Source organism: Diadema setosum, chromosome 1 (genome assembly GCF_964275005.1).
Source record: "Diadema setosum chromosome 1, eeDiaSeto1, whole genome shotgun sequence".
Taxonomy (NCBI): domain Eukaryota; kingdom Metazoa; phylum Echinodermata; class Echinoidea; order Diadematoida; family Diadematidae; genus Diadema; species Diadema setosum.
In genome coordinates this window covers 48,136,274-48,160,041 of record NC_092685.1, presented here as the reverse complement: position 1 = coordinate 48,160,041, position 23,768 = coordinate 48,136,274, and the positions used below count along the sequence as shown (strand labels likewise).

General features: G+C 38.1%; 1 protein-coding gene across 1 annotated transcript in view; it reads right to left on the bottom strand.

The window, feature by feature from the left end:
• LOC140242844 (uncharacterized) overlaps positions 1-23,768 on the bottom strand; it is a 47,981-nt gene that overhangs the window by 5,722 nt on the left and 18,491 nt on the right. Inside the window, exons 2-7 of the mRNA XM_072322626.1 lie at positions 7,327-7,638; positions 6,352-6,693; positions 5,335-5,460; positions 4,794-4,868; positions 2,689-4,271; positions 1,666-1,827 (exon numbers count right to left, since the gene is read on the bottom strand). Coding sequence (XP_072178727.1) covers positions 1,666-1,827; positions 2,689-4,271; positions 4,794-4,868; positions 5,335-5,460; positions 6,352-6,693; positions 7,327-7,638 — 2,600 coding nt within the window. The remainder of the gene's footprint in view (positions 1-1,665; positions 1,828-2,688; positions 4,272-4,793; positions 4,869-5,334; positions 5,461-6,351; positions 6,694-7,326; positions 7,639-23,768) is intronic.

The window sequence follows — 23,768 nt, the reverse complement described above, 5'->3', positions numbered from 1 at the left end:
ATACACTTATGACTATATTGTTTTGTACTCATGGAAGATCAAAATTCTGGTTAGTTATTTATACATACATGCACTTACATTGATGAATAGGCCTAGAGGCAAACTTTTCTGCTGCCCGATTGCTGTCCATTGTAAACTAGACTGGTATGACTGTGCATGTTTCCAGTGTTACAGATTTGCAGTGTATTGTGTCCTTACCATTTACATTACATTTTTTGTTACAAAATGTATCTTTGGAAAGTGTGGTTTTCTGGATTATTTATTCACTATTGAGCAGGATTGATTCATGTAAACAAAAAGTGTTTTCCAGGTCTGCTCTGTTGTGTCATGCTCCACATACAGTTATGTTTTTTATAAGTACATGTACAATGCACATCGTACGCACTCAACTTAATGAGGAATTTTATGTTTAATTCAGATGACCATGTATAGATTATGTGTCTCATTATGAGATATACATGTATAGGGGTTTTCCATTTTGTTAGGCTTCACTAGTGTCATGTTAGTGTCGTTAGTTTATTGATGGGGAAGATCGGATATTGGGATACAGTACACAATCATGAGATTGTTTTGGAATGTAATTTGTGTTTTGATCTTTAACAGAAATCTAGGAATACACGTAATATGATGTTTGGTGATTTTTATGGAGTTTGATGATGAGTTTACATGAATACGGTGATTATGGGTGGTTTTTAGTTGTTGTTGTTTTTTTTTTTTGAAAATTGTAAAGCAAGCCAATTTACCTCCATGTGTCGATATACATGTATGTAGAGGTTAAATGGGCAATACTTTTTTGGGGATGTAATAATCTGTGTAATCAGTGTGTTTATGCATAAGGTTATCAGTTGTTTGTTGACAGTGATATAATTTTGTAGAGTGAACTAGAGTGATTGAAATTATCACAGTGATGGGTGATATGCTAACTGTTCAGTTGGGGTTTTAGTGAGTAGTTTCAGTTTTCTAGTGTTTGTAACATTAGGGGCAAATTTTGTAGTGTACAAACGTATTGATTGCTCATGGAAAGTAATGATTAAGCTGTCAGAGAACAGAGGAAGAAGGAAGAAGTCACGCCAGTTATTGGTTGTGTGACTTACTTTTGTCACAATTGGCCTGCCGTAGTTGTCTCGGCCACGGCAATAAATCAGATCCAAACCTCATCCTAATCGTCTACCGTTTCTTCCTTTTATTTACTGGCGCTGTATCTAGCCAATCACTAAAACCGGTAATGACTGACCCATTTAATATTACGTTATCTGTAATTACTATGCATAAACTGGAATAAGTTCTTCTTCTCAAGCCCTAAATTGGCAGTCATGATGGACACAAAAGGTATTTTAAAAACATCTACAATAGTGTTCGTATTATTACATGTAATTTCAGATGTAAGTTTGATTCTCTGTTTGAGAAGCTTTCCTGCAGTAAAACATTGTTTTCAACGTAGATAATTTTTATATAGTTCTTATCACTTATAAAGAAATAATAACAATAAAAAATTGTTCTTGTCTCTGCATATCATAAAGGGGCAATGAAATATTGTTCCATTATTAAGTGTTTTATCATTTAATTATTGTATTGCACTTTGAAATACCGTAGAAACGGTACTCCATCTAAAGTTTGTTACGTTATATAACATACGTGTTGTGGAATATGGTGATAAGGTCTTACCTCACAATTCGAAGCCTCTGCCCGGAGGATCTCGTAAAAGTCCACGTGAAATCGTGGTGCCATTATTAGTACTTTATGCAGCGCACTGCTCGAACACATGCCCTCCGCCAAGTTACGTGACACAGTTCTTCCGCATCCCACGTTGAACAAATCTAGTAATTGCTGATAGAGTAAACATTGATTGACAGTAACTATCCATAGTGACGTAAAATTTAAAAAAAAAATGCACGCTTATTCCACATCTAAAGATTCCTGTTCGAACGAATATATATAAAAAAAAAAAATGATATTGACAGTACAGGAAAGAAAAGATCCACGGGAGAATAAGGTTGATAAAAGTGCAAGTAGTTGATTGGAGGTTTAAAACTCATAGCAAAAGGGATCATAACACACACGTCCGATACATACCGTAAATTCACTAATCACTATTTTAGAATGGATGAAATCATTCTCAATTTGGTATGAATGAAAGAGCAGAGGGGTGACAGACATGTCTCCATCAATACCTATGTTATGTGCTATGAGTAGGTGTATGCTCAAAATGCATATACGTACTATAACACGAGACTCGTCGGTATCTTTCTTCGATACACAGCGTCTTTGGTATACCCAAACTTGAATCATTACTACGTACACGATGCAGTTCGGCAACGGCAACTGCCGCAAAACGTTCTAATTAGACATGGCCGGCTGTTACTGTCACCTAACAACAGTTACTGTATGATGTGAGAAAGGCAATTATTTTACACTAACAGTATTACACTAATGTCGATATCAGACTTTTACAAGATTGTTGTATTTCAAAACGATTTCCCCAAATAATAGGACCTGCTCAGGTTTTGAAAAAAAAAAAAAAAAAAAACACACACACACACTTAGTAAAGATGTTGAGGTTGTAGATTATGCACAGAATTTCACACAGGAAAGACGCACACACACACGTAGGGAATCTTATCCTTGTTCTAAACAATTTTCCTGTAATACAATTGTATTTCAAACTAATCTTCAAGCTGCGTCACTCACCACTTGGTTGCAGCGCACCATGAACACCACTCCTGACACTGTGTGTTCTAGTAAATAGGATGATACTTTGTATTCATTCCATAGTCCTCCCACTGTCCTTGCTGCCTCCTCAGTATGACATTCAAACGCAAGGTCAACGCAGAAATTACGTTTAATATCCTCCTTGTCCAGTGAGGGGTGAGGTGTAAAGTTACCGGATGCACAGTTTATCAAGCCTTTGATGATATCAAGACCAAGCTCGTTCCCTGAAGATGAGGTGAAGTAGAGTACAAAGCGGAACTCATCAGGTCGACTAAGAAGTTTGTGTTTTACTTTGTCGTATCTGCCGCGATCGTTGACAAATAGGTACTCAATAAAAACTCCTGCAATGTACTCTTGAAACAGTTTGTGGGGAAAAGACACAGTTGAAGCTACCAAGGATGAAATGTTGACATCGCGCCGACGCTCCCTTGTGATGAGATCTCTATCTATTGTCAAAACACCTACCCTGCAGCATATTTCCATTGCGTCGTGACAATCTCTGAATTGTTCTTCAGGAAATGAAAGATTTTTGTCAAACAGACCCTCAAGCGCTATCTCACTTATTTCTTGAATTGCTTTACCAGCTTTCTTCAAATGTTCAACAATGTTCTGATTCTGTAGATTTTCACAAAGTTTTGATGCGTAGTGTTCTTTCAGAAAAGAGATCATTTCTCCAAAAATCTTGGAGAAAGTTTGCAATTTTTGCATTTCCTTTCGTCCCTCCTCACTGTAGTCTTTCCACATGAGGCAGATCATTGCACAGTAGATAGGAAATGGGGCCATGTTTGATCTTATGACATCATTTTCCTCCATAAAACTGATCAAACTTTCTGCAAGATTTTCTTTCTGTCTAATTCGAAAATACCTTTTGATATAAGTTGATAAATTCTCCTTGTTAAATCCTTCGACGTTAAGAAAGGTGTAAGCTTCGGCAAGACTCTTGTCCATCATGAATTCATTTGTCCTCCAAGGGCGTGTAGTGATAATTACCTTGCATGAATTGTATTGCTCTGTTCCTATAATACGAATGACTTCACTGCTGCTCGTTTTACTTAATTGCTCGTCAAACTCGTCGAAACCGTCAAATATAATGAGAACCTTACTTAGATTTGCTGAAATAAAGTCGTCTATCTTTTTCTTTGTTGCTGTATTTGAATGAGAGAGGTATGTTTTGACAATACCACCAATGCTTGTTGCGTTCTTAACATCTCGAAGAGGTATTAGGAGCACCATGTCCAGATCCTGGAGAATTCGTCCCTGGCACCAGTCCCAGCAAATTTTAGCGCAAAGTGTTGTTTTCCCAACACCTCCCTCACCCTGGATCAGAAGTCGCTTTGAAAGAATTCCATTTTCATCGTTGGTCAGAAGATCGTCATATGTTATTGGTGTCTTACGCTTGCTATTTCGGTCTATTATACTTAAATTCGCATAAATTTCATCCAATTCAACACGTTCCATAAAGTTGAGTGGATCCACCGTGACCTTGCGTCGTGACAAACAGTAATACGCCTTCAGATCTTCCTTGCATTGCTGAACTTGTTCCTTTGTAAGCGATAATGGTTCTTAGAAGAGAAACAAAAAGAAAAAAGAGAAAACACAGAATCATTGTTATACATATTATGTATGTACATAAATACCGGTCTGGCACACACACAGGTATAATATGTATACACAAATAGATAGAGAGGGAGACAGTGAGAGAGAGAGAGGGGGGGGGGGGAGAGAAAGCGGAGGAGGAGAGAGAGAGGGGGGAGGGGAGGGGGAGGGGGGACACGGGAGAGAGGGGGAGAGAAATAGGGCTGATGGAATATAATTAGTCGACACATTCGAAAAAGTTAACTATAATTGCTGATAGACGAAAATATTTTTAAGGCAGTCAATCCTACGAAGTATAATGAAACCGTATACAGTTGTATTTCTTTTAGTGAGTGATTTACGTAAAACGGTTTTATCATTGTGGGACAAATGTGGTTAAAAGAGATAAGAAGTAACGTTGAAAATAAAAAGGTCATTGAGCTTAATATAATAAGAAGGCATTTTTGACGACGAACAAGATTGTGATTATCTGCATGTTTTTTTCTTACTCGGCATTAATTCTTCCTCCTCGTAAAATCGCTCTAGCATGTTTGGTCTTCGCCAGCAGGGGTTCCAGCCACATCCTGAAACATAACATCAACAACAACAATAGCTTTACTTTCAATGACTATTTTCATATATATTCAGGACCAAATATTTTCATAACTTTTTTTCATTTCCCCAATTTTCGCAACCAGATTCTCAGGTCAGCATCATTTCAATCATAGATCACGATGTGGTCTAATGCATTTTCCCTTCATGAAAACTCTTTATATTTGACATCGACTAATCATCGTTGATAACAGATATGCAAATTCGTTTTACTTTGAATAATATTATTCGGTCGTCCGTAATGTGGAAGAAAAAGAAATGTATTAAAGATTTTTTTTTTATATATCAAAATGATGAAAATGCAAAAATAAAACAAAAAATACACGCACATATGCACGCACAATCACAGGTACGCACATTGACAGACACACACACAGACACAAATGCACTTTTACAAATGAATGCAAATGCATAACCTTCAAACATATAGACAAACACCTTTTCGTGGTAGGCAGTCCGGTTGTTTGTTTTGGAGATATCGTCCCACAAAGAGAAATAGGATGACTAGGGCAACAGGCACGCCAGTGGCGAGTCCAATGATGAGACCCGAATAAACACGTTTTCCTGAAACTTGATATAGACACAAATGAAACACACTTTAATTTATTTCACGGTGTAGAAGACTATAAAACAAACACTTATGAATACTTAGATATACCCATATACAACGTTAAACATTTGATGTCTTTGTATGATTGTGCGTGTGTGTCTGTGTCTCTGTGTGTGTGCCTATGTTGTTAGTGTCAACGAAGTGGTTGATTGCACGAATATAATCAATATTTTACATAAATATGTTGACAAAATAAATAGTTCAAAGGACACGCTCCTAATTGACTCATCCTATGTCATACGGCCAACGAGCTCCACATTGATAAAAGGTGTATGAATTATACTACACCTCACGAGTCATACAACCAACCAGCTCTACATTATCCAAAATAGCCAATGAGTCCGACACCAGGCATACAAGGCCTACGAGTCTGATACCAGGCAAAAAAAAAAAAAAAAAAAAAAACAGGAGACCGCCATTGCATTAAAAGCCGAGCGATATCGGAGTGATGAGTGTCGGAGTCCTGGGCCGTTTTTGATACCTAAACTCAAGGGCCTAACTTGCCTAAGAAGTGTCGAGATCACGGATGTACACATTGGATTCTGGGCTGTATAACTCGTGGGAGTCGGACTTGTGACCGTTCTCCTGCAAATAGTCGGAAGGGTGTTTTTTCCCCTCTTTTTTATCCATTTGAATTGGTTAATATTTTTCCTGTATGCATTTTTACTAGTATTGGCGGACTAGTAAAATGGACTCTTTTATGCCGGAATGTTACTTTGCTCTAAACATGAGTCATTGAATTATACTTCTCTGTGACCAATCTCATTTAGAACTTTAGATTAAGTAATATCAATTGTATACAAGTTATTATGCAGAAACATAAAATTGGCAACATGTCACGAAACCTGATAAAGGCAGAACGGTGATTTCTCGGGTAGACGTTCCATTCAGTGAGTCACCGGTAGCTACGCACATGAAGGTTTGCTCTCTTCCATGTATAGCTGAAACAGTGATTGTCTCGAACCTGTCGTATGTGCCGTCAGAAAGTGTGTACTGTTGTGAAACCACGGAATTAAGTCTCTTTCCCGATCCCTCGGTCCATAGCACGGAAACGTTAGGTTTAAATCCACTCACGACACACGTGAGGTTAACATGAGGAGTGTTGGAAGGAAATTGGTATGCACACTGGCTTTGACGAGCTTGGCTTCCATCAGCGCATTCCTCAATAGTATGTCCCGAGGCCATCGCTAGGAAAATAAAACATTATTCTAAATTGACATGGTTATTATTCTTTGTATTCGCATCCTGATTTTCACTAAGTTAATATCTGAAGAAAAAAAAAATTCGAACATGATATTTTTCATGGAAAACGAATTTTGTATCATATTTTTCGTAATTTGCATTATTCATAATTGCAAATGAAAGTGGAAAGTTCAAACACTGACAGTTCACAATCTACCCACTTTTTGTTTGTATTTTTGCAAAGGCATGTAAACTGCCACGCTCAAAGGGACAGAAACGTCTAGTAAGGTGTTCGTGCTAACTGAATCGATATAAATTGTATGTGCTGGTAATTTGATTGCAACTCCTCTCTGACACAATGGTAGCCAATATGTTCTCTTATCCCTACATTATACATGACTTTAATGTCCTTATCTGTCTGTCTCCCAGCATAATAAATTATAATATATGACGCCATAACAGATGATTTAAATATTGACAAGGCAATGTTTTATCGCTTCTTGATTCATTCAGCTTGCGTGTGTGTGAGACATTTTTTTTTTCTACTTAAGCTAAATCATTGAGACAAATTTGATTTTTCCCTCTAAGTTCCTCTTTTACTAATATAATGCAATGGCGAAAAAGAAAACATTACTTACAGCTAATCGTCATGAACGTGGAATTTTCAAAAGCTTGGGAATTCTTCAGCAGCACCTCACAATAGTAACGACCCTCATCTGCCACCTCCAAGTTGGGGATGACGAGGCTGAAGTTCTTGTCGATATCAAACCGTTCCTCCAAACTCAAAAATTCCCCATCGATGAATGTAGCCTTTACCGTCCTCTGCTGCTGATCTGTGATCCTCTCCTTGACCCACTGCACAACGAGAGGCTCCTCCTGGATGGCACATGGCAATTGGATATCTTTTCCTTTCCATCCTTGAACGTTGGGGGCAGTGCCTACCACTGAGGCTACAAGATGAATGTTATAGGAGAAGTTATATTTCTTATATGAGTTTTTAACATCATATATGTATTTTTGATGATATTTACCTCTACATCATTCGGAAATTGCATATTAAAGGGTTATTAAGCTTCTCAAAGAGACACTTTTGAAAATGATGCCCTTTGGGTTTTTTTCTTCAAAAATAAATCTTGCCGTTTTGATTACTTTTTCGTAAGATGAATACATAGATGCAGGAAGTTATACCTGATTAAGGGAGTGTCATCATCACCTCTATTGCCTACAAAGTCCTGTAAAACACTTTTATCTATCAAACAGATTAATTTGATGTAGTTTGAGTTGTTGCAGAGGTAGCGCCCAAACAAAGAAATGTATTGAAATGACACAATCATTTAAAGTTGTGTGATACTGATGAATACTTTGTACTAAGATCTAGTACAATGTACCACAAGAACATTATAAGAAAACAAATTGTACTTTAAGCAGAGTTAGGGGGGTTTAGGGGAGGGGTAAGGGGGAGAGGAGGGGGTAGGGGAGGGGAGGGAGGGATTTGACAGAATAGATCAACATAAACCTGCAGATTGTATGGGATGAATACTTCCCATTGACGTGTGTGCCTTGCGTGCATTCTCTATAGGGCTCACACGGGTAAATAATTCCCCATGATGTATATATTGACGTGTGTTAAAATTCGAAATTCAAAAAGTTCTGTAAAATAGCTGGGAGAAATGAGGTGTTCCATCTTCACGAACCTGGATAAGTGAGCTATACTCTGTCATCCATCAAATTTCCAAGGCAGGTTCTTCAGCTCAAACTCTGTCCAAGGGTCCGCAAAGCCAGACTACGAGTTCTTTTCACTTAAAAACAAAAACAAAAAAAAAACCACCTATTTTCCGTATATTCACCCAATGAAATATAGTCCCTTCAAATTCCATGAGAAAAGTTTTCATCTTCACTCAAAATGCAGTTTGTAGAGGAATTCATACTCAATATCTGCATCTATTCAGTTTTATGGTAAACTGCATTAATGATTTTGGAATAACTTTTTTCTTCAATTATTTTGGTATCTTTGGTACGAATTTATGAAGGGGTCTGGAACATTCCATTTTATTTACAGGTGTGAGCCCTTTACAAAAGTAGGTTCATGTCATGTACGCACGCATTATCAAGATAAACATACTTCCAAGAGTTACCTCGTCGGGGTTATATGTATGCTACCTGTCCTCATGACCAATTATGGGCAGTGGAGAGAACATGATGCATTAATCTATAATTGTTAGTGAAAAACCCAGTGTGTCTGTTACGCTTTCAGTAAGAATTTTAATCTTTGCCCATTTAAAGAATAGTATAGTGTTGGTGGAGATGAGGATTGAGCTTTTAACTTTTTGCGAGATATCAAGAAACCACTTGTGAAATAGTACAAAACATACCATTCTAAGAGGAATTCAATGTTTATTTGATGAAAATCGGTTTGGAATGGCCGAGATATTGAAAACAAAGGAAACAAAGCTATCGTATAACGTTTTTTGGTTCCACCTTTTACTAGGATTGCTCTGTTTTGGGTATTTCAACCTTTTCAAAACCAATTTTCATGAACATTGTTTTCCCTATTGGAATTACAAGCTCTTTCATATTTCTCTCATATTTTGTAAGAGGTTTCTCATTATTTCGCCTAAAAACTATTAGAAACCTGAAGTTAGGTCTCAACCAAAACTATTTGAACCCTTAAAACTGTACAGAAAACACAGGTGGACATTTTTGGATGAGTTTAGTCTAAGATTCAGGGCACGCGAATAGCTTGAATCGAACGATAGGATTTCCTCACACCGGTTCACATAGGAGGGCACTATTCGAAAGAACCGAATAGCTGCGAAAAGAATAGCAAAGTGGGAATCGAGCTTGTTCGATTTCCTGGCAGCGTATACCGTCTCTCGTTTATGAAATAATGACACTTTTGGTCTGGATTTGCCCTTTAGCAAAAATAAGCATGTAGACTGACATTCTGATGCAGTTTAGAAATTGTTAATAAGATTTTCTGGGATGTAGGAGGAAGAAATCCTCACTGCATGGGATGGTGAGTTGACGGTGCGGGTGATGGTGTACTCGGTGCCCGACTAGCGAATACCGAATACCGAATACTTCTATGTGAACGCAGCCTAAAGCATCGAAGGTAACATATTCATTGTTCCTAAAGTGATTGTGTACAAAGAACTATAAAAAACGAGATATGAAACTCGTCACACTGAAGACGAGTTAGGTGATACGCTTGGGGTCATCAGATGTCGGTCATCCGTGATCGACAAAGAAAAGAATGTAATATAGCACCTTGAAGTTATAATGAGATACTTAGTTGAACTTTTTTGGGGGCCTACATTTATTATTCAGATCACATTTGTTTTTCTGTCACACAAGTTATGTGGAAATTCTGTGCGTGTACGACTAAGTCGATTTACGGACTTTTTGAGCCTCAATTGCGCGGCCGAGCCCCGCAATTTAGTCCATTTACACTGCCGGGCTCGGCCGCGCTTTTGATTCAAACCTTTCAATATTTTGTCGTAGTGGCGCTCTACTTGTAAACAAACGCAATTTGGTATTGTCTGGTTTTCAGATCCTTTGGCAACTGAATTCCGTGGCGACGAAGTCGCCGTTCGGGCAAAGGCCTTTGCCGAAGGAGAAAATCCTTTGCAGGACAAAACCACCTTTTATACTAGTTTTCGACGTTGAAGTGGTTAATATCCTGAATAGCGAAATAGTACAGGCGAGTGTTTGGAAGCCACAATAAAATTGGCCGCGCATTTAGCCCAGTTTGCGTTTACACTGAGAAAAAGGCCGGGCGCGACCGCGGCTCAGCCGCGGCCGAGACCACATTAGCGTGGCCTAATGCGAGGCCATTTTGGCCCCGCATTTGGCCTTTCGCGCGTTTACACCGAAATGAAGGCGGTCTCGGCGCGGCCGAGCCGCGGCCGAACCTCGCACTGTAAACGGGATCCAAGTGATCCTCGGCACGTACAAATCAAACATGACAATTAAGTGTTTATAACCATCCTGGCTTTAACAGTGGCCTTTTAAAATATGACCTTTGACCATTATTTACATAACCAATATGACTCCCTCTCATCTTGCTATCATAGTGATCAGTTCAAAGAGCTCTTACAGCTATATACAAGCCTGTGAGATTTACAAGCAGTAAATCCAATGAAGCCTCCGATACAAAACAAGGGATATAGAGCAAGTGAGTCTGTTTACATGAGAATGTGATTTATACCTGGACGAAAGTGATATCTCAATTAAAGAGAAAAGGGCAAAAGAAAAACGGGCCAAACGTACGGCTCCAGCGAAAGAGACATCGCCTTTAACCATGTAACTATAGGTCTCCTCCAACTAAGAGTACACTTCGAACGTAAGCTTATACGTGAATGATAATTTATGACGATCTCACATGATCGACACACATTCATAGGGGACAGTTAGAAGTGGAAGGTGTGCTTAATCGTTTCATTAATTCCTAATCAATGACAATCCTACTATAGGCATGTCATAATTTCTCATCTAAAATCAATGGCCTATAGGACTCATGCACCATTACTTGTATCGTGCATATACTTTGTTTTTTAAGCTTTGAGTGAAACGTGTCATAACATAATTCTGTAATTCCATCAGCAGTGATTGACATAATAAAGAAGAAAGATATATCACCGTATTGAACGCTTAGAACCTAACCGGGGGAGGGGGGTATTATAGCATAATACTCGGTTCTTTACTGGCCAGATGCCAACAACACCCATCACCCACGGCTACGCATAGAGAAACAGCCATGGCGAAAATAAAACTTTGCTTTCTCATAGGCACAATGACACAAAACCCCATCAAACACACTTTTATTGGCAGGGATGGACATGAAAAAGTTCATTACTAATACTAAACAGCGTATGCATTCCATTCATGTGGAGCGAGATACCTCTATAGCAACATAAAGCCTGTCTTCAACTCCGTTGATCGAACAATGACAACCTGAAATTTCAAAGAGATGAGCGAGACGCTATATACACCTGGCCTAGAGTTAATTTATTCAGTTCTCATTCCTACTTCAAGTTGGGTTATGTCATTGTAATCATTCCCATCTGCAGTATAACAAATCCAAAATGAGGGAAAAGGGGAGAGAAAAACGAGAGGTGGCAAAAGAAAAAATGCATGCACAACTGCAATCCACATCATTGCGTGTGACAAGTGAAGCAAATGTATTAGTTGTTATAGCAGTGTTTTATGAGCATAAACAGGCAAATTGCTTTATAGACAGACAATGTCAAATTTAAAAACAATCAATTTAATGTCAGAGAAGATGGTAAACAAGATGCATTGAAACTGTAACTAAATCGCTGCTCTTTTACTCGGTCACGGAACGTCCAACTTTATATCCAACAAAAAAAAAATGTTAGGGGAAAGAAACAAATTTAGATATAACATTCTTAAATTAAAAACAAGGAAAAGAAAATGTCCACGTCAGGATTAAAAAAAAAACTCCGCACGAACATGCATTATATTCTAGATGGGAATACGGTCTTGATGCAAAGGTCCAATGATTGTCTCATTACTTTAAAAGCAATCTATGGTTCCCTTACCATCACCAGTACCACACCACAACGACGTCTCTAAAATCAATGGTAGCACATTTATCATTGCATCGTGCATTAACTCCCTTTTCCTAAACTACCAATGGAACGTGTCATATTATTGTGTATTTCGATCAGTAGTGACTGACTTTGAAGAAGAAAGATAATGCAAAAAATTGAACGCTTACCACATTACTTATAGGGCTATTCCAGTTTGGTACTGATCTGTTCTATTCTCCCAAATGCCAACAACATATGTCACCTATGGCTAAACTAGTGAAACAGCCATGACGAAAATAAACGACAGAGAACCCCGTCATAATCACTACGCTCGGAAAGGTGTTGCCCAAAATTCCTCATTATGAAGCAATATCAAGTCACTTCCTTCCCTGCCTGTCTTTAACTCCGTTATTTGGTCAAACAATAACAACCTGGAATTCCAAAGAGATCAGCGAGACGCCATGCACCTGGACTAGAGTTAATTAATTCAGTCCCCATTCCTGTTAGTTATGTAAATGTACACGTTCCTAAATATCCTGCTACAGTATAACAAGAAGAAATGAAGAGAAAAGGAAAGAGAAAACGAATGGTGGCAAGCGGGGCACTGTTTCAAGGGGCAATTTACAACATTACGTGTGACAAAATTAATGAAGCAAACCCAACCTCCAAACTCCAATACAAAACAAGGGAAATAGAGTAGCTGTGTTCATGACATCAGTGTGAAGCTGAACTGCTGAAAAAAAAGAAAAAAGAAATAAAAGGAAAAAGTCTTGCGGGACTCGATTAACTTCTCTCCTTCCGGTCGGGCATTATAAACACGCAGCGTGCTAAGCGATTCTGCCACACGGAAGATCCGAAGATCCTGTGCGAAACTTAAATCTATCTATGTATGCTATACACAACACAAATTTACATTGATATTCAGTTTTTTGGCGATATACGTAAAGTGACTGATAGCGCTATTCAACTTCCCACGAGTGGCCGCGAGGATTCGATCAATATACAGTTGCAAAGATAAATCGGGAATCGTTTCGACCAGATTCCATTCTCATTTTCAGTGATCGACAGCGAAAATAATGTTAAGTTGCGACTTGAAGTAATATTGAGAAATATTCGTGAAGTCCAATTCTTTATACAGTCCTACATAATTCAGATGAAATTGTTTCTGTCATGCAACCAATTGAAAATTTCGTGTGGTGTCACCGTGTCCAAGTAAGTTGATTGGAAATGATATGTGAATGAATATTTACCAATAGGTCTTCATATTGTTAAAAAAAATCAAGCATGGCCATGCTGTCTTTTAAGAGTCATCTTCACTTTGTAATTTCAAGTCCAAGTTGCCAGTCAAAGCAATGTGGTCTCCAACACAAAACAAAGGGATATTGTGTGTGTGTGTGTGTGTGTGTGTGTGTGCCTGTGTGGGTGTACGTTTACATGAAAACGTGCTTTCTACATGGACGAAGGTGAATACTTCATAAAAAAAAAAGATATACGTATTTTGTTTCGTGCTCTTATGGGGTTCGAACCCGTACGTGTGCAACCTCACGTCTCTTGTGACGTCGCCTTTATCCTCTCGGCCATGTACGTCTTGACGAGAAAATATGAGGAACGTAAGCTTATATGTGAAAGATGATTCAGGAATCGTTTGGTCCACATTCCATTCTCATTTTCAGTTTTTAGCTGCAAAATTATCAACCTGACGAGGAGATTTGAAAAAAATAAAATGCATGATCACTGCAGCTTATTGTCTCAGCTACCACATACATAAGTTTCAGAGGAAATGGAGCAAAATCAGCTGAGATAAAGGTGCTTAAACGTTGTCAAGTCAATGCATGGTTAAAAAAAAAATCACCTCCCATAGACATAACACGTCAACTTGTCTGATTTTGAGTCTTTACCTTTAATCACAATTTGAAGTATGATGGTAAGTCTTCTCGAACGAAGAGTGTGGAACGGAAGCTTCTACGTGAAAGATGAATCATGACGATCACCCGTGACCGACACATCTTCAAAGGGATCAGTTATTAGAAGTGGAAGCCCTCGTGCCAAGATATTGTCTCAGCAATTCCAAAGCAATGATACCCTTACATTTAGGTATACCATAATTTCCCTCTGAAATCAATGGTATTATTCATGTACAATTGCTTGCCTTGTCCATAAACTTTGCTTTACAAACTTTCAGTGCAATGTGTCATAACATAATTCTGTAACTTCATTAGCAGTGATTGACTACATAAATAAAGATAATATCAAATTGAACGCTTAGCGCGTATAACTAAGGGGGATTTTAGCCTGATGCTCTGTTGTTCACTGCTCAGATACCAACAACACTCCTCACCTACGGCTACGTATAGAGAAACAGCCATGACGAAAATAAGTTTTTCCTTTTCTTTAGCAGATAGACACACAACCCCTTTAAACACACTATAATTGACATGGAGGGACAAGAAAAGGTTCATTACTACTACTAAACAGTGATGCCTTCTACTCATGTGGCACAAGATACCTCTATAGCAACATAAAACCTGTCTACAATTCCGTTCTTGGGTCAAACAATAACAACCTGGAATTTCAAAGAGATGAGCGAGACGCCATACACCTGGCCTAGAGTTAATCTATTCAGTTGCCATTCGTGCTCCAGTTGAGTTAGAGAGAGAAAAAAAATAATAGCGTCCTGCGGGTCTCGAAGGTAGTGCACAATGACCATGGAGCGCGCTAAGCGACTATAAAGCCACACGGCTGTCCCGAAGATTGGATGTGAAATTCATATCTTTATATCATTTACAACATGAAAAGGTTCATTACTACTACTAAACAGTGATGCCTTCCATTTATGACAACCTGAAATTTCAAAGAGATGAGCGAGACGCCATACACCTGGACTAGAGTTAATCAATTCAGCTCCCATTCCTGCCAGTTATCTAGACGTACATGTTCCTACCTATCCTGTTACAATATAACAAGAGCCAATGAAGAGAAAAGGAAAGAGCAAACGAAAGGTGGCAAGCGGGACACTGTAACAAGGGGCAATTTACAACATTAAGTGTGACAAAATTAATGAAGCAAACCCAATGTCCAAACTCCAATACAAAACAAGGGAAATAGAGCAGCCGTGTTCACGGGTTACGTACACTTAATAAAATAATATGATAAATGACATCGGAGTAAAGCTGAATTGCCGAAAAAAAAAAGAAAAAGAAAAAACGGGAAAAATCCTGCGGGAGTCGAACTTCTCTCCTTCCGGTATGGCATTATGAACACTCAGCGCGCTAAGCGATTACGCCACACGGCTGTCCTGAAGACCGAGTGCGAAACTTAAATGTATAATAATACTGTCGTGACTGGTTGACTTGTGATGGCGCTATTCAACTTCTCACAAGTGGCAGCGTGGATTCGATCAATATACAGTTGCAAAGATAAATTGGGAATCGTTCTGTACAGATTGCATTCTCATTTTCAGTTTTAAACTACAAAATTATCAACCTAATGAGGAGATTTGAAAACATAAAATGCACGATTACTAAAGCTTATTGTCTCAGCTACAACATACGTATGTTTCAGAGGAAATGGAGCAAAATCAGATGAGGTAAAGGTGCTTAAACGTTGTCAAGTCAATGCATGGTTTAAAAAAAAAATCACCTCCCATAGACATAACACGTAAACTTGTCTGATTTTGAGTCTTTACCTTTAATCACAATTTCTAGTATGATGACGTCATTATATTTCAAAACCATCACATGGACTTGAGAGGCAAATGTTCAAAGTACAACATATCTGAATTTGGGATAATATTGAGCTTAAACAACAGAGATACGAGCAAATGAATGTCTGAAAGAGTACCTGAAAAAATCAATTCCACTTTTTTTATTTAAAATGACGATATGATGACGTCATCGCGTATTCCTGGCAATATTGATACTTGGAATGTTATTTACAATTCATATACTTTTGTAATATGCAATAGAAATATAGGGTCAACGGACGATTTAAAGAGCTATGGCGAAATAAACAAAGACATGTTTTCTCACTATATTTGCAGAAAGACGCGCACGCGGAATTACAACTTTGACGCCAGTGCATTCCTTTGTGATAGGTCGAAATCGATCGGAAATCAATGGATATTGTTACTCCAAGTATAAGGAATCCAAATCAGTCAAAAAAATTGCATTTTCATGTTGCTTACGGGCTCTGCGCGCGAAATTGCGCGGACGGACGCGCACGCGAGAAAATGTTTGAAACGCTTAAAATTGTCTGAAACTTCGAGATTTCCCATTGGGAAGTCGTTTTGAGTCTTTTAAAATTTTGACGCGCGCTTACGCGCGCGTAATGATGACCTGTGTAACTAGCGTTAAAAAGTAAGATAGAGCGTGACCTGAACTTCATGTCCACCGAAAATGATACAGAAATAACATCTAGTTATGAAGTTATGATCGATCACGTGACAAGGTCCGAAAATCACAAAATGGCGCCTAGATGACGTCATAGATATGTTACTGTCATGAAAACCTTATTGTGGCTAGATTTTGTCATGAGACATGTTGACTGAAAATGTCATGTCATTCCGTAATGTCATTATTGAGATATTGACGACACAAAATGTGGCAGAAAGAAAGAAGAATAAAACGAGATATGAAACTCGTCACGCTGACGAGTTAGGTGATACGCTTGGGGTCATCAGGTGTCGGTCATCTGTGATCGACAAAGAAAAGAATGTGATATAGGCACCTTGAAGTTATATTGAGCGTGCATGCAAAACCGTTTCTCTAACCACTCGGCCACGGGACATCCCCGGACATGGTAAGGCAAAAAAGAAATGTATGGATATTACAGGGGGAAAAAGTCAATGCCCACTCAACAATCGTGGCCGCGTGAACATGTATTGCATTGCTAGACGGAAATGCGGCCTTGTAACGACTGATGTCGCTATGCCATTTCTGGCAACTTGGGAAAAATACGCGCCGTAGACATAAAGCCTATAATCGGCTAGTTTTGATACCTTGCCTTTAATCACAATTTTCAGTGTGATGACGTCATCAAAGTACAAAACAATGACATGGTCTTGAAAGACAATTGTTCAAAGTACAACACCTCCGTCGTCGTCATTACATACTATGATCGGTTTGACAAAGTCAGCCTACAAAATTGTGCAGCAGTCGAAGCAATGTGGTCTCCAACACAAAAAAAAAGGGATATGGTGTGTGTCTGTGTGTGTGTATAGGTGCGTTTATACGAACGTGATTTCTACATGGACGAATATGTAATACAAAATTGAAGAAAAAAAGTAAAATAGCTAATTGTTTTGTTTCGTGATCTTGTGGGGTTCGAACCCGCAACCTCACGTCTCTGAGACGTCGCCTTTAACCACTCGGCCATACGTCTCGGCGAGAAAATATGAGGAACGTAAACTTATGTATGTGAAAGCTGAATCGGGAATCGTTTTGTCCACATTCCATTCTCATTTTCAGCTTTAAACTGCAAAATTGTCAACCTGATGATAGGATTTCAAAAAATAAAATGCATGATTACTAAAGCTTATTGTCTCAGCTACAACATACTTAAGTTTCAGAAGAAATGAAGCAAAATCAGCTGAGATAAAGGTGCTTAAACGTTGTCAAGTCAATGCATGGTTTGAAAAAAAAATCACCTCCCATTGACATAACACGTAGTATGGTCCGATTTTGCATCTTTACCTTTAATCACAATTTAAGGTATGATGACGTCATCAAATTTCATAACCATGACATGGACTCAAAAGGCAAATGTTCAAAGTACAACATATCTGAATTTGGGATAATATTGAGCTTAAACAACAGAGATACGAGCAAATGAATGTCAGAAACAGTACCTCAAAAAATTAATTCCACTTTTTTGATTTCAGATGATGATACGATGACGTCATAATGTATTTAGGGAAATATTGATACTTGAAACGTTATTTTCAATTCATATGCTTTTGTAATATGCAATAAAAACATAGGGTCACCTGACGTTTTAAAGAGCTATGGCGAAATAAACAAAGACATGTTTTTCGCTATATTTCCACATAGACGCGCACACGAAATTTCAACTTTGACGCCAGCGCATTCCTTTGTTATAGGTCGAAATTGATCGGAAATCAATGGATACTGTTACCTAATGTATCAGGAATCCAAATCTGTCAAAAAATGTGCATTTTCATGTTGCTTACGCGCACTGTGCGCGGAAATGCGCGGACGGACGCGAACGCGCGGAACGCTTAAAATTGTCTGAAACTTCGAGATTTCCCATTGGGAAGTCGTTTTGAGCCTTTTAAAAGTTTGAAGCGCGCTAATCCGCGCGTAATGATGTCCTAGGTAATTAGCATTAAAAAGTAAGATAGAGCGTGACCTGAACTTTATGTTCAATGAAAATGATACAGAAATGACCTTTAGTTATGAAGTTATGATCGAGCATGTAACATGGTCCGAAAATCACAAAATGGCGCCTAGATGACGTCATAGATATGTTACTGTCATGAAAACCTTATTGTGGCTAGATGTTGTCATGAGACATGTTGACTGAAAATGTCATGTTATTCCGTCATGTCAATGTTGAGATATTCACGACACAAAATGTGCCAGAAAGAAAGAAGAACGAGATATGAAAACTCGTCACACTGAGGACGAGTTAGGTGATACGCTTGGGGTCATCAGATGTCGGTCATCTGTGATCGACAAAGAAAAGAATGTGATATAGGCACCTTGAAGTTATATGGAACCTGCATGCGAAACCGTTTCTCTAACCACTCGGGCACGGGACATCCACGAAAATGTTAAGACCAAAAAAAAAAAAAACGAGACATGAAAACTCGTCACATTGAGGACGAGTTAGGTGATACGCTTGTGGTCATCAGATGACGGTCATCTGTGATCGACAAAGAAAAGAATGTGATATAGGCACCTTGAAGTTATATTGAGCGTGCATGCGAAACCGTTTCTGTAACCACTCGGCCACGGGTCATCCACGGAAATGGTAAGACAAAAAAAAAAAAAAAACAATGTATAGATATAACAGGGGGAACGTGGCCTGGTGAACATCTATTGCATTGCTAGACGGAGAAGCGGCCCTGTAACGACTGAGGTCACTATGCCATTTCTGGCAACTTGGGAAAAATACGTCCCGCAGACATAAAACCTATAATCGGCTGGTTTTGATACCTTGCCTTTAATCACAATTTTCAGTGTAATGACGTCATCAAATTACAAAACAATGACATCGTCTTGAAAGACAATTGTTCAAAGTACAACACCTCAGTCGTCGTCATTACATACTATGATCGGTTTGACAAAGTCAACCTGCAAAATGTTGCTGCAGTCGAAGCAATGTGGTCTCCAACACACAAAAAAGAGGGATATGGCGTGTGTGTGTGTCTGTGTGTGTGTATAGGTGCGTTTATATACGAACGTGATTTCTACATGGACGAATATGTAATACAAAATTGAAGAAAAAAAAGTAAAATAAAAAAAAATGTTTCGTGATCTTGTGGGGTTCGAACCCGCAATCTCACGTCTCTGAGACGGCGCCTTTAACCACTCGGCCATACGTCTCGACGAGAAAATATGGGGAACGTAAACTTATGTATGTGAAAGATACATGGGGAATCGTTTAGTCCACATTCCATTTTCATTTTCAGTTTTAAACTGCAAAATTGTCAATCTGATGAGGAGATTTCAAAGAATAAAATGCATGATTACTGCAGCTTATTGTCTCAGCTACAACATATTAAAGTTTCAGAGGAAATGAAGCAAAATCAGCTGAGATAAAGGTGCTTAAACGTTGTTAAGTCAATTGATGCTTTTAAAAAAAATCACCTCCCATAGACAATACACGTAAACTTGTCCGATTTTGCGTCTTTACCTTTAATCACAATTTAAGGTATGATGACGTCATCAAATATCAAAAGCATGACATGGACTTAAAAGGCAAATGTTCAAAGTACAACATATCTGAATTTGGGATAATATTGAGCTTAAACAACAGAGATACGAGCAAATGAATGTCAGAAACAGTACCTTAAAAAAATTAATTCCACTTTTTTTATTTCAGATGACGATATGATGACGTCATATTGTAATTATTTAAATAATGATACTTGAAACGTTATTTTCAATTCATATGCTTTTGTAATATGCAATAAAAACATAGGGTCACCTGACGTTTTAAAGAGCTATGGCGAAATAAACAAAGACATGTTTTTTCACTATATTTGCACATAGATGCGCACGCGAAATTTCAACTTTGACGCCAGTGCATTGCTTTGTTATTTGTCAAAATCGATCAGAAATCAATGGATATTGTTACTCAAAGTATCAGGAATCCAGATCAGTCAAAAAATGTGCATTTTCATGTTACTGACGCGCTGTGCGCGCGAAAATGCGCGGACGGACGCGCACGCGCAAAATTGTTTGAAACGCTTAAAATTGTCTGAAACTTCGAGATTTCCCATTGGAAAGTTGTTTTGAGCCTTTTAAATGTTTGACGCGCGCTTACGCGTCCTAGATGACGTCCTAGGTAATAAGCATCAGAGAAAGAAAGATAGAGCGTGACCTGAACTTTATGTCCACAAAAACTGATACAGAAAGGACCTTTAGTTATGAAGTTATGATCGATCATGTAACATGGTCCGAAAATCACAAAATGGCGCCTAGATGATGTCATAGATACGTTACTGTCATGAAAACCTTATTGTGGCTAGATATTGTCATGAGACATGTTGACTGAAAATGTCATGTTACTCCGTAATGTCATTCTTGAGATATTGACGACACAAAATAGGCCAGAAAGAAAGAAGAATAAGAAAAAAGACAGATTTTGACAATCACAATAGGTGATACGCTAAAAGCGTATCACCTAACAACAACAAAAAACCCAAAAACAATGTATAGATATAACAGGGGAAGAGTCAATGACCACTCAACAAACGTGGCCGCGTTAACATTGTATTGCATTGCTAGATGGAAATGCGGCCTTGTAACGATTGATGTCGCTAGGCCATTTCTGGCAACTCGGGAAAAATACGTCCCGCAGACATACAACCTATAATCGGCTGGTTTTGATACCTTGCCTTTAATCACAATTTTCAGTGTGATGACGTCATCAAAGTACAAAACAATGACATGGACTTGAAAGACAATTGTTCAAAGTACAGCACCTTCGTCGTCGTCATTACATAATATGACCGGTTTGAAAAACCCAGCCTGCGGAATTTTGCAGCAGTCTGAGCAATGTGGTCTCCAACACAAAACAGAGTGATTGTGTGTGTGGGTGTGTGGCTTTGTATAGGTGCGTTTATATACGAACGTGATTTCTACATGGACGAATGTGTAATACACCATTGAAGAAAAAAGTAAAATAGATAAGTATTTTGTTTCGTGCTCTTATGGGGTTCGAACCCGCACGTGTGCAACCTTACGTCTCTGAGACGTCGCCTTTAACCTCTCAGTCATACGTCTCGACGAGAAAATATGAAGAACGTAAGCTTATGTGTGAAAGATGACTCAGGAATCGTTTCGTCCACCTTCCATTCTCATTTTCAGTTTTATGCCGCAAAATTCTCAACCTGGTGAGAAGATCAAAAAAAAAAATAAAATGTATGATTACTGCAGCTTATTGTCTCAGCTACAACATACTTAAGTTTCAGAGGAAATAAAGCAAAATCAAGTGAGGTAAAGGTGCTCGAGCTTTATCGAGGCAATGCATGGTTAAAAAACAAAAATCCCCTCCCATAGACATAAACGTATAATCTTCGCTGATTTCGGTATCTTGCCTTTAATCACAACTTCTAGCATGATGACGTCATCAAATTATAAAACATCGATATGGACTTGAAAGACAGTTGTTCAATGTATAACACATTCATCGTACGTTGTCAGTATGCTATTGACATGACGACCCACCACATGAACATGAGGCAGGTATTAGTACCTGTATGAAATTATTATAGGCATGGTTATCAAATTCCCCTAAAATTTCCTTATAATTGCCTTATTTTTACACACAGTTAAGTTATCCCTTTAAACTCGTCACATTTTAATTAGAATCATTAACATCTTACATTAGTACCATATTCAGTTCCATAGCTGATCACGTTTGCTAATTAATTAAGATTAAGTGTCTAGAATGTGTCATATGGCCAACCTGTATACACACGTATACACACACACAATGCTAAATGTATGTATCAAACATCTGTAACACAACTTTGAACTAACTGTAGGAATTATCGCTGCACTTATCATCCATACTTTTTATCACTATCTGAAACTCCACAAAAACCACTAATTGACAAATAATCATCAATACAGAAGACTGACTTAAAGGAACAATGCAGATACCGTTTTTTACAATGTATAGCTTGTTACATGTATAAATAAGCACAAAGTAACCACGACTACATTGTGTTACTGAATTGATATGAACAAATTTCATTTTGTTACACAAATAATCTATCAGTTTGAAAAGCCCAGCCTGCAAAATTTTGCAGCAGTCGAAGTAATGCAGTCTCCAACGCAAAACAAAGGTATACTGTGTGAGTGTGTGCGTATAGGTGTGTTTACATGCAAACGTGATTTCTACATGGACGAAGGTGTAGTACTCCATTGAAGAAAAAAAGTAAAAAAAAAAAAATATTATTTTCTTTCGTGCTCTTGTGAGGTTCGAACCCGTACGTGTCCAACCTCACGTTTCTGAGACGACGCCTCTAACCACTCGGCCATATGTCCCGACGAGAAAATTAGAGGAACGTAAACTTATGTACGTGAAAGATGAATCAGGAATCGTTTCGTCCGCATTCCATTCTCATTTTCAGTTTTAAATTGCAAAATTGTCAACCTGATGAGGAGATTTCAAAGAATAAAATGCATGAGTACTGCAGCTTATTGTCACAGCTACAACATACTTAAGTTTCAGAGGAAATGAAGCAAAATCAGCTGAGATAAAGGTGCTTAAACGTTGTCAAGTCAATGCATGGTTTCTAAAAAAATCACCTCCCATAGACATAACACGTAAACTTGTCCGATTTTGCGTCTTTACCTTTAAATACAATTTAAAGTATGATGACGTCATCAAATTTCAAAACTATGACATTGAATTGAAAGGCAAATGTTCAAAGTACAACATATCTGAATTTGGGATAATATTGAGCTTAAACAACAGAGATACGAGCAAATGAATGTCAGAAACAGTACCTTAAAAAAATTAATTCCACTTTTTTGATGTCAGATGATGATATGATGACGTCATAATGTATTCATGGAGATATTGATACTTGAAACGTTATTTCCAATTCATATGTTTTTCTAATATGCAATAAAAACATAGGGTAACCAGACGTTTTAAAGAGCTATGGCGAAATAAACAAAGACATGTTTTTCGCTATATTTGCACATAGACGCGCACACGAAATTTCAACTTTGACGCCAGCGCATTCCTTTGTTATAGGTCAAAATTGATCGGAAATCAAGGGATATTGTTACTTAATGTATCAGGAATCCAAATCTGTCAAAAAATGT